The sequence below is a fragment of the Myxine glutinosa genome, chromosome 8 (assembly GCF_964187855.1).
Source record: "Myxine glutinosa chromosome 8, kmMyxGlut1.1, whole genome shotgun sequence".
Lineage (NCBI taxonomy): Eukaryota > Metazoa > Chordata > Myxini > Myxiniformes > Myxinidae > Myxine > Myxine glutinosa.
Window position 1 is genome coordinate 50,235,652 of NC_136268.1, and position 12,426 is coordinate 50,248,077.

At 43.8% G+C, this 12,426-nt stretch overlaps 1 protein-coding gene across 3 annotated transcripts in view; it reads left to right on the forward strand.

Annotated features, from left to right (window-relative positions):
• The window catches only part of LOC137432476 (RNA-binding protein FXR1), a 104,482-nt gene extending 102,312 nt beyond the window's left edge, over positions 1-2,170 (forward strand). Inside the window, exons 15-17 of one of the 3 annotated variants that reach the window (XM_078783271.1) lie at positions 116-208; positions 813-889; positions 1,148-1,508. In XM_078783271.1, the coding sequence (XP_078639397.1) occupies positions 116-208; positions 813-889; positions 1,148-1,309 (332 nt within the window). In that variant the 3' untranslated portion in view covers positions 1,310-1,508. Of the gene's footprint in view, positions 1-115; positions 227-812; positions 890-1,147 lie in introns of all 3 variants that reach the window. The other 2 variants (XM_078783270.1, XM_078783272.1) reach the window with 2 other exon arrangements.
• The last annotated feature ends 10,256 nt before the right edge of the window (positions 2,171-12,426 follow it).

The window sequence follows — 12,426 nt, forward strand, 5'->3', positions numbered from 1 at the left end:
TTGAAAAACCACGTCGGATATCTCGGTGAGGCTAAGAGCATGTGAACCCAGTGAGTTGCCTAAATACAGTGGATTAAAGGAGAATGTGATATGGCAATGGGTGGGGCCCCTGCAGAGAGCCAAAGTGAGAGCAGGCCGAAACGCCGAAATCGCAGTCGTCGGCGCCGTGTGCCTGCACCCAGCCCCACGAGTGTCGACAACAAGCCAGGTGACGACAAACAGCCAGGTGACGTTTGTGGACCAGTTATAGCTTCCTGCTCTTGTTGCGCATTCCAGGCCACCAGAGTTGTTTCCACGTAGCTATGCAAGTTGTTTAATGCTTCTTGAACGTGTTGTTCGGGTTTGCTCAAGATTTAAAATGGCAAGATTTTAGCCAAGGCATTGAGGTACAATTGGTGTCCAAAGCAGAGTCGACCCCATTCTTCTTTTTTTGGAGTGAGGGGTCAGGAGAGGGTGGGTGGAGGAGTTTGGTTTGCCAGCATAACTCCAATTGAATTTTCTTGCAATGTATTATACCTCTTGGTGGCCTTGAATCTCCCGTGTGTGAATTGAGAGTTGTATCCTGACATATCTAATGCTATGAGGATAACTTGCATGTGCTGTAACATCTAACTGTGATCGCTTTAATTTAACACCAGCAGTTTTACAGGTATCCACTCATTCACTTGGTTTGATACTCCGAGTTTCTTCCCTGTAACTTCTGTTTTTCTTACAATTTTTATTTATCGATTGACACTTTGCTCCTTTCATTTTGGCTTGAGCCGACATTGTGCTGTCATCATACCTTTTGCGACTTGATTGTGTATCCACAGTGTCTGTGGCTGATTACATATCGCGAGCTGAATCTCAGAGCCGGCAGCGCCTTCCCACGAAAGAGCCCATCTCACCAGTAAGGCAGAGTGATGGAGGATGGTCATTTTGACAATCATTTTCAATTAAAAGTGAAAAGTTAACATTCCTGATCCATAAAGTATTTCGATTTGGAAACTAAGTGCTAATGATATTTTAAGCTTATATGTTCAGCAAATTCGATTACAGGATGTGGATGACACTCAGGATGAGCCAAATTACCTTTTTGTGTCTTGCGTCGAGCCTTAAGGTTGCGTACATTTTACGTTGGTTTTTAATAATCCACGGAATGTTGCAGATGCCCGTGGATGTGGTACCTGAAGCTGCTCCGAAACTTGCCAACGGGCCGAGCGCCGGCGAGGCACCATCTAAGCAGGCGCGACCGCCACGGGAGCGTGCTCCTCGCAAGGGCGAGGTGGCCGAACCAAACCAGGAAGTATTTATCAATGGAAACTCTTAAAAACACTACCGCGGAATGACCCGCCATTAATCACACCCTTATCCCACCGCACTACGGTGCCGAGCTACTTCGCCGCGCGCTTTTGCGTTTTCGCGTGTGAATGTTAGCGCCCGCCGTGGCTGCGTGTGCCTGTCCACTAATGCAATGGCGAAAGTACACGCCTGCGTGACGTTTGTGAATAAAACTTGCTGAGCAATTCTGTAAGGTGTGCCTTGGTACATAATGGTACGCGGATTCTTGTGGGGGAGGGTGGGGGGGAAGGGAGGAGAGGAGTGAAGGGGGGGGGGAGGTTGGGGTGGGATGGGGTAGGGTTATTAGGGTTTGAGTAGCTAGAAAATGAGGGTATCGGAACATTGTTAAATTTGTAGATCAATTGCATACCATACTGTTTAAATCTGGCCAAATCAGCTGTGCAGAATTACAATTTACTTCGAAATAAAAACACTCAAAAACAAATGCTAATGTAGAACTGTACACCCATTTTAAGGATCATCTTTCATCAGGTCTGTGTAGGACATATGCTGTAAACTGCTATTGCTGTCTTGTATCAAATGCCCGATTTCGTGGCAGGAATGAATGTACAGATCACGAAGACTGCATCTCACATTTAACAGGCTTTCTAGAATTGCCAAAAAAAAAAAAACTGTTACAGTGTTTGCAGCTAGTTTATTTATTCTTTGAGTGCAGTATTTATCAAACTGTTCAGTTGCATGTGTATAATTTTGTCTTGCGTTTCGGACGAGGGAAAGTCATTACATCCATTTACCTTCCGTGAGTAATGTTGGAACTTGGTTCTGAAAGCACTGTTTTGGATGGCGTGCAATACACTGTATGCAAATAAAAATAAAGCTTAAGCAGTCATTTTTTCCCATTCTCTCAGGTGTTGTCATCAGCACTTTTTACCACCAAGTGTAAAATGCAAAATTTTAAGGGGGTACTGAGTGGGGGAGAGGGGCTAGTAAAATCAGTCAGGGGGGTGAATTTGTTTTTCTTGGTTGTACAGAAACAGTGTTTTTTCCATGCTTTGCTCGTGCCTACTATTTGTTTTCCTAACCCATTGTAGTTCCACGGTATGTCAAAATTGCAGCTTTTAGCGCATGCTTGACTTTGCTTTTGTTAAGAAATTGCCTTGGCTTCATCTTTGTACTTGCAAGTGGTTTTAAAGTAAAACTTTTTTTTTTATGAGGCTTGCAATGCCTGATCATCGCTTCATTTTCACATTTTTTAAATGTATGTATGTGTGTATGTGTATATTGTTGAGGTTTTGAGATTGTAAATATGACATCATTAAAGGTTAAAGGATTGCCCCCCATAGTTAGTCCACAAGCAACACGTAGGCCCATTAGAATTAGTTATGTCATAGTATGTGTAAGAGTAGGCCATTTCCCTAGTGACATCTGCGTTGTGTAAAGAATTAAGCTTAGGTCCTTTTCATTTTGCGGCCACCCTCCAATTTTCATCAATGGGCAAACTCGATCCCGCGCCCCATTTTGGCTGATCCCTCCGTGTGTGGTGCTTTGGCTGCCAGCAGCATAAGCTGCCTTTTGCTCGCTCAAACTAGTCAGGTAACCACGAGGTAGGCCTGAAAAGAGGGAGGAGCGCGAGGGTCGAGGTGTGGCCGCGTCAAGCAGCGCGTCAGAAAGCGGTGACGGTAAGAGCAACAGCCAACCAGGGCTGAGAGGGCATGGCTTGATAGGGCGTGGTACAGATAGTCTAGTAAGTTCCAGAGGGTTCGCTGGGCAAGGCTATATAAGCCTTCACACAAAGCCCTTGAAGAGGACTTATGCGGAAGGACTCGTGGGGAGAGGGCGTGCTGAGAGGACTGCAACGAATTGCGCTTTGTAAAAGGACTATGAGGACCGAGAGAACTGATCCGGAGCACTCGTGTGAGAACAGCACTGAGAGGACCGTCGTGCACATGACATTTCGAGGCATTGATTGAGAAGCGCGTATTGAACTGTCCGTTTATTACGTACGCAGCCCCATTAGTGTAACCGCCAAAGCCAGCCCTACCGTTCGCCCTGTAATAATCCCGTGCGTGCCAAACGACACGTGGAGAGCTCCTGGCCGCTGTGTTCAACTACTTCGTGGTGCGAGTTGGGGACCGGAGGAAGAGCTGCCTGGACGCCATTCCTGGACCATCAACCTGTTCCGTCTGCAACCTCGTGTGAGTGTAACGGGCCCGTTTGTCTTGGGATAAGTTAAGACTGTTTAAGGCTGCACTGTATTCTTCTTCTTCTTATTGTACAAAGTGTAAATAAATCTGTTATTCCTTTTCTTCCCAAATTCGACCGTTTCAGTCATTTCCTCCATTGGGTAAGCGTGGCACGATTACGGACCGCTTGGATCGGGTTTAGTCCTTGCTAACGGCTCGGGTCACGGGTTCGCTACCGCTCGGCGTTTCCACCAACACCCGTGATTCGGGCGGGACTTATTTCCTCGTTTCTGGGCGGCGCGAGTACTTAGGTATTCGTGATTAGTCCTACGACCCTACTTCGCGCTGTCCAGGAGTGACGTCATAGGTCCCGGGTCCCGTCGGCGAGTAAAAGACAAGGGGACTAATCCCCTCTTGGTAAAGGGGAAAGGCCGGCGCTGAGATCCGCAACAATATATATATATATATATATATATATATATATATATATACATATATATATATATATATATATATATATATACAGTGGAACCTTGACTTACGAGTGCCCCAACTTACGAGTTTTTCGAGATACGAGCCGTCGCTCGGGCGGTTTATTGCTTTGAGATGCGAGCCGAGATCCGAGTTACGAGCTTTCGCCACCCGGTCACGTGGTTATCTTGCCGTTCAAGTACGTATCTCTGTCGTATAGCGCTGCATTTTAGTTTTCGCATTTCGGTTATTTTGAGTTTACGCCGCCAGGTAGGTTCTGGTCACGTGGTTATCTTGCCGTTCAAGTACAGTACGTATCTCTGTCGTATAGCGCTGCGTTTTTGTTTTCGCATTTTGGTTATTTCGAGTTTACGCCGCCAGGTAGGTTCTGGTCACGTGGTTATCTTGCCGTTCAAGTACAGTACGTATCTCTGTCGTATAGCGATGCGTTTTTGTTTTCGCATTTTGGTTATTTCGGAAAATTTCATGTTCATGTCGAACATTTCATGTTCATGTTCATGTTTTCATGTTCATGCCATGCCAGGCCACAACTTGTTCAGAGTGCCGGCGATAGCTCGCCTTCTCTTTGTGGAAAACACGGTGAGATCCTTAACATCCAACAACTAATGGGACGCAAACGGGGCGCCCAGTTTAGCGGTACACAAATTGATGAATCACCCTGCCTGTGATTCACCCATGACAGGTTATAGCTGGGTCGGGATTCAAACCCAGGCTGGACAGTTTAGACTTTAGAGTCAAGTGTGCGTACCTCCAGTCCAGGCCATCCTGCCAACTTGTATGCTGCATACAGGTGAAATATAAAGCGCGAGATATTTTTATATATACTGTATATTTTTTAAAAAATTGGTGTGGTTTTTGGCGGGCTGGAACGGATTAATAGCATTTCAATGCATTTCAATGGGGAAATTTGATTTGAGATACGAGCAATTTGAGTTACGAGCTCGGTCACGGAACGAATTAAACTCGTAAGTCAAGGTTCCACTGTATATATATATATATATATATATATATATATATATATATATATATATATATATATATATATATATATATATATATATATATATATATATATATATATATATATATATATACATATACACATACACATACACATACACATACACATACACATACACACACACACACACACACACACACACACACACACACTCCTCGAGTTGCGACGTAGGCGACTTACTACGACTCGCACTTACGGTCGCAAAAATCTCAGTTGCCTTCTTGTGCCTCGCGCTGACATCCCTTACGCTCCATCGCCTATAAGTGTGTGTGTACCGTACTGTCATCATGTCTAGCAAAGTCCATCCACTGATGGATGTGACAAGCCATCTTGTTCAAAGGACTGATTTGTGTGTTCATATTATAGGGTACTTTATCACTTCTTATCACAGTGCCACGTGTACCTCATTATGTACCTGTATTTTTGTAAGCCTTTTTTTGTCCCCTGTCGCACCGCGGAGCGAAAGGGGGATTATGGTTTTCCCCTCCGTCCGTGCGTGCAGGCGTGCGTGCGTAAGCGAAGGACCGAATTCTAACTTTTTGTGTGGGTGCAACCCACGTCCAAATCCAAGATGGCCGCCGCCGTGTCTGACGCCATGTATGTCTGAACGTTGTGAGCGGAATATCTTGAAAAATAAGCGAAGTACCAACTTCTAATCTGGTGTGTGGGTGTATCTACGCATAAGGAAGAACGCTATTGAAAATTGGGTCGCCACGTCAAAATCCAAGATGGCCGCCTTGCGTCTTCCACTTTGTCAACACATCACTTCACCGATGGGGGACCGAGGCGTAACGCTTGTGTACAGTAAAACGCATAGTCTTTTATTTCAACCCTTTTATTTATTTTACTTATTGTAGTGTATGGATTGGATTATGGGATTTAGGCTGTATGACTTTTAACAAATGATGCCATGGTGGAATACGGACTTGGAAATATGTAATATATTCGACGTACGACCTGCTTGTCGGAATGTAACTCGAGGAGTGTGTGTGTGTGTGTACACAACAACGTATATATATATATATATATATATATATTTACACACACACACACACATCATAAGGCAGTAAATAACTTGTTAATTTCTGTGAAACCAGAGCCTGACTTAGCGGGTCCACTATCAGCTGTGAAAATCATGCGATGTTTCTCGCCAATCAGGAGGCGTCAAAAATAGACGTAGCTGTATAATTGGCTACCATATAGCCTGCTCGATAAGCTTTATCTTATGTGGGTTTGATTTCCAGCCTAACTAGAAACTCGCCCTGGTACTTCGCAGGCAGGGTGTTACAGCAACGAGTGCAGGCCAAAGGATGGGACTTGAACCGTTGGACTCGTCTGCCAGCATTGATTAACATTGATCCCACTGTGTCTTTGGCAAACAGTAGGTGATCGTTGCCAGGTTGGCCAAATTCCTGTCCCAAGGCAACAGAAAACCACCCAGTGTCGTCCTTCTGTTCCAATACAGCACAGAAACTTTCCTGAGACAGAGTTTGAATGAATGAAATTAACCAATTTGATAATTGAAGGCCAGAGACAAAAAACAACCCCTCAACTTGTCGGATTAAACCATGGACCAGTGCACCTTCTCTGCTTACCTACTAATGTGACTTGCTATGATTACAACTCGTATTATTTATTTACAACTGGTGTAATAACTTGCTTACTTGCTTGCTCTCTGAGAAACATCTTTCACGTCTGGCAATGACAATTGCTGACAGATGGGTCTTCTAGCTTGATGTTCATCTGAGGAATGGCACACATTGATGAATCGCCCTGCATGGGGAACACCAGAGTGGCAGTTTATAGCTGAGTTGAGAGTTAAAGCCAGGTTAGACGGCTCAAACGCAACTGCTATATCCTTCCAATGATGTAGCACAATACTTCCTCCACTATAATATGGACATATTTTGAAGGAAGTGAAATCGATTTGGATCAAAGGTTGTACGAGGGTGTAAATCAAAAAGTAAAGGTAATATGTGTGCAAAACTAACACCCAATGAATTGCCTTTACTTTTTGATTTACACCCCCCTCGTACATTGCCGATGGCGAGCCACAATGGGGTCCAAATACATTTTCCACAGAATATATTAGGAGCTACAGGCTGTTGTGATATAGTTTTTAGGGGCATCGAAGTTGCTGCATTAACTCAAACTGAAATCGAAACTTTCTTGACGTACTTGTGAATGTAAGGTGAGGAAAACCTGTAGGTGTGGGCTGTTTCAATAGGTGTAACTGGGTAAGCAAAGGTTATGTATGAGTGGTGAGTGAAGATCGCTATAGCACTTGTGGATCACTACCTGATAGGGCCTGTCTAAAATTGGTTTTGTATTAGAAGTTGAGGTATTGGTGAGGGGTTTTATGAAGGTTTAAAAAAAAAGTGAAGCAACTTCAATATTTGGCTACAGTTGTGGCCAAAAATATTGGCACCCTTGCACTTTTTTCAATTTTCCCTAAAAATAAGTTGAAATTGACAGTATTTGGCCTCCACAATTCTTTATTTCACTGTTAATATGACAGAGCCTTTGTTTTTGATTCAGAACTTAATATATCCTTTTAAATCAGAAGATAATAAGAAATGGCAATGACAAAATTATTGACACCCTTGACTTAATATTTGGAAGCACAGACTTTGGACAAAATAACTGCAGTCAAGCGCTTCCTGTAACCATGAATGAGCTTCCTACACATCTCTACTGGCAGTTTGGCCCACTCTTCTTATTCAACCTGCTCCAGTTCTCCCAGATCTCAAGGGTGCCTTCTCCCAACTGCTATTTTCTGACGTCACATCTCCCCACAGGTGTTCAATGGGATTTAGATCTGGACTCATTGCTGGCCACTTCAGAATAGTCAAGCATTTTGTCTTGAACCATTCCTGAGTGCTTTTTGAAGTGTGTTTGGGGTCATTGTCCCGCTGCAAGACCCATAACCTTCGACGGAGACCCAGTTTTCTGACATTGGCTTGACCATTGCTCTCCAAAAAGCCTTGGTAATCTCCTGATTTAATGATGCCATGCACACATTCAAGGCATCCATTTCCAGAGGCAGCACAGCAACCCCCTCCATGAACTGAACATGAGCAACTCCATCACTGAACCTCCTCCATATTTGACTGTAGGGAAGGTGTTCTTTTCTTTGAAGGCTTCACTTTGTTTTCTCTAAACATAGCGATGATGTGCTTTACCAAAAAGCTCTAATTTGGTCTCATCTGTCCATAGGACATTCTCCCAGAAGGATTTTGGCTTGTTCGTGTGTGTTTTGGCAAAGTTCAGTCGAGATTTCCAAATGTCTCTCTCTCAGCAGTGGGGTCCTCCTGGGTCTCCTACTACAGAAGCCCCTTTCATTGAGTTGGCGATGGATGGTCCGAAGTGAAACTGTCGTACCTTGTGGCTGAAGGTCATTTTGAATCTGTTTGGCAGTTGATCGAGGTGCTTTCTCCACCATTCAAACAATCCTTCCCTGCAATCTTCAATCAAGATTTTCTCTTGCGACCAAGTCCAGGGAGATTGGCTACGGTGCCATGGGCCTTAAACTTCCTAATAACATTGCGTACGGTGGACACAGGAACATCAGGTTCTCTGGAGATGGACTTGTAGCCTTGAAATTGTCCATGCTTGGCTACAATCTTGTGTCTAACCTCCTGACAATTCTCTGGTTTTCTTCCTTTTCTCCATGCTCATTGCTGTGCACACAGTGACACAAAACAGCAGAATGATCCCTTTTCTCTATTCAAACTGATTGAATGAGTGATTTTTATATTGCAGGCACCTGCAACTCATCACGTGAGTTCATTTCCAAAGTAAAGGAGAATCACCTGCTTGAAATCTAATTATTTCAAACAACTTCTAAAAGATGCCAATAATATTGTCTGGGCCATTTTAGGATTTCTGTGTGGAATAAGCTAAGATTGATATTTTTTCAGCTTTTTTTGTTTTGTTCCACTACAAACCAAAGAAATACAAATGTGGATGCCAAAAGATTTTTTAATTTCAACAATTTTTTGGAAGAAATGGTGCATTATTTGAAAAAAGTGCAAGGGTGCCAATATTTTTGACCACGACTGTCCTTTTTCCATTGAAAATGAAGAAGCTTTCTAACCCATCATCTTTAATTTTAAAGGGTTCTAAAGTTGTCAGCATCTGGAAGTCCTGTAACTTGTGTAGATTGCATGCATACTGCCAAACTGCACCACTTTCTTCAGACATGGATGTTTTTTTTTGAGCTTCTGTTCATCGGTGTGTGTGTGTGTATATGTATATACACACAATGACAAAGTCTTCACCCTCTTTCAAAATTTTCACCTTTTGTTGCCTTATAGCCTGGAATTAAATCACTTATAACAGCAATTGTAAATTACCTCAGGTGTAACCAATCACCTTCAAAATCACATACCAAGTTAATTGGCCTCCACCTGTGTTAAATGGCAGTGCTTCTGATTATTTCAGAATAAAATCAGCTGTTCCTGTAGGTTTCCTCTCCTGGGTAGTGCATTTCACAGCAAAGACTCAACCTGAGCACCAAGGAGCTTTCAAAAGACCTCTGGGATAAAGTTGTGGAAAGGCACAGATCAGGGGATGGGTATAAAACAAGACCAAAAGTCTAACAGCGGTGTAGCCGGGCTTGTAAGATATTATAAACCACAAACACACATGATTCGCTTTTTATAACGTTAAACAAAGAAATTTGGAGGAATCTCAACATCCATGAGGTAAGTTTTACTTACAGAACTGAGGAAAGTTCGACTGTAATCTATATACCCCACAAGGGCTGGAGGTGTGCTCATTTACCAAGCAGCTAGCTAGCGCTTGCCAAGCCAGCCGTTCCTTAACGGTTTTGAATGGAGTCCTTGCTCGAATGCTTAAACCACTTGGTGATCTCTCCACAAGAAACTTGGTAAATGAACACACACCCAATGTTCTTGAGATCCGGCCATATATCGACTGTAATCTATGTACCCCAAAGAGGAATGACCTTTCCTGCAGCTCTCGAAGTGAGCAGGTGTTTACGCCGTAAATGACATCATATACGTAATGACGTAGCATGACGGCCCGGCACAAACTTTCGCTACTTTAATATATATAAGATGTATAGTGAACCTCCAGCAACGTTGCAGTCACTACAAAGGGATTAGTGTTACGATTAGATTTACTATAATAACGTTACGTTATTATTACAAAAATTACATATATTTTTTTTAAACCGAGGTGAATTCCTTACTTCCGCTTTTACACCACTTAAATCCATCAGCTTTCCATTCATGACATTGGGATTAAAGTGTTATGGTTATATTTACTATAATATTATGATTATTACGAAAACGATACTACTGAAACGATACCACTGTATTAAGAAACTTGGGCTTAATTTGTCCAAAGCGGACAGCGAGTCATAATGCCTAAGGCCTATACCATATTGTTGGAAGATACGTAACGCCGATGCTTTCAATATTTGATGGTTATTTTAACAATTGGTTTGTTTGTGTTTCACACTGAATGAAAAACAAAGGAAGAGCATGGCGATTGTGATATATGACAGGCTCGACGATATGTTTGGCGTTAACGGCATATAAATCAAAATGGTGGTTCGAGGACAGTCAGCCGCAGCACCGCCATAATGACATCAGATGTAATCACATCACCCTGTCATGTGACCAGATTCTCAGCTCTGGTATACGTTTGAGGGGACATACATACATACATACATACATACATACATACATACACACATACATACATACAGACGGACAAACACTGTTCTATACGGCTCTGTCCGATGGGCGATGCCCTAAAAAATATTTCAAAGGTCTTGAATATCCCTTGGAGCACAGTCAAGACAATCGTTAAGAAGTGGAAGGTGTATGGTACAATCAAGACCACGCCTTGATCAGGCCGTCCCTTCAAAAATGGATGACCAAGCAAGGAGGAGACGAATCAGAGAGGCCACCAAGAGGCCTATAGCAACTTTGAAAGAGCTACAGGCCTTTATCGCAAAGACTGGTCACTGTGTGCATATGACAACAATATCCCAAACACTCCACAAGTCTGGCCTGTATGGTAGGGTGGTAAGAAGGAATCCATTATGCAAAAAACACTCCAGAGATTCTGACGCCATGTGGCAAAAAGTTTTGTTGTCTGACAAAACCTAGATGGAACTTTTAGGGGTTTTTTTTTTTTTTTGGTATACTGAATCGAGGCTCGTGAAAGAGCTAACATTTATTTCACAAACAAATCAACCAGACAAACAAAATATACAAAAAGAGGGAGCGGAAGACAAGATGGGGAGAGAAGGGGAAGCACACAACCACAACATTTGAGAGCAGGGAGAAGTGTGGGAGGGAGAGGGCTTGGGGGCAGGAGGCGTGGGAAGGGGGGGGGGGGGGGGGGGAGAAGTATAAAACACAAGGAGACCGAAATTAGCGGGGGTAGAAAAGATCAAGGTTTTGGATTGGGGAGGATAAGAGATGGTGGTGAACAGCTGTTTTAAAGACTTGGAGGGTGGAGTGGGATTGAAGAGAGTGAGGGAGTTTGTTCCAGAGGCGGGAGAAAAGAGGAACGAAGGAGTGAAGGTGAGCAGAAAGTCTTGATTTTGGCAGTTTAACCATAAGAGGGTTTCAGGCAGATCTTGTGCGACCTGCAGGAATATTTGGGGGACAGAGCCCAGAGAGGGCTGGGGGGGGCAAGGCCAGAGAGGAGTCGGTAGAAGACGGAAAGACCACCAACCTGCCTGCGGTGAGTGAGTGAAAGGCCCTTGGAGTTAGCTTCATCGCGGGAGATTCCAATGATTCTGAACGCTTTGGTTTCAACAGCGTGAAGACGGGCTAGGTGTGAGGCAGGAGCACCAGACCAGAGGGGAGAGCAGTATTCCATAGAGCTGCGGATGAAAGCCTTGTATGTGGTGAGGAGCTCAGGTGTGCCAAGGAAGGACTTCGCACGACGGAGGATGCCCAGTCGGCGACTGGCTTTGGAGGCCAGATTTGAAATGTGGTTTTCCCATGAAAGATCATGGCAAATAGTGAGACCCAAAAGCTTGAGTGACAGAACTTCTTGGAGAGGATTATTCAGAAAGTGGATGGGAGGGTTTTCCAGTTGGTCTTTTCGGAGAGACATCGTAAGAGTGTGAGATTTATCAGGATTGAAAGACATGTTCCATTTGTTTGCCCAGTCTGTGATTTTGTCCAGGTCTGCAGAGAGTGAGGAGGCTGCAGACTGCCGATCTGAGGGATGAGGAATGGAGCGACAGAGAGTAGAGTCGTCAGCAAAGAGATAGAGAGGATTTTCAAGAGAGTCAGAGAGATCATTGATGAAGACCAGAAAAAGCACAGGGCCCAGAACACTACCTTGGGGAACTCCAGCCTGAACAGGAAGAGGAGATGAGAGAAACCCATTCAGGGCCACACGTTGACTACGACCAGAGAGGAAGTCCGCCAGCCATGCGTGGAGATTTCCATGGAT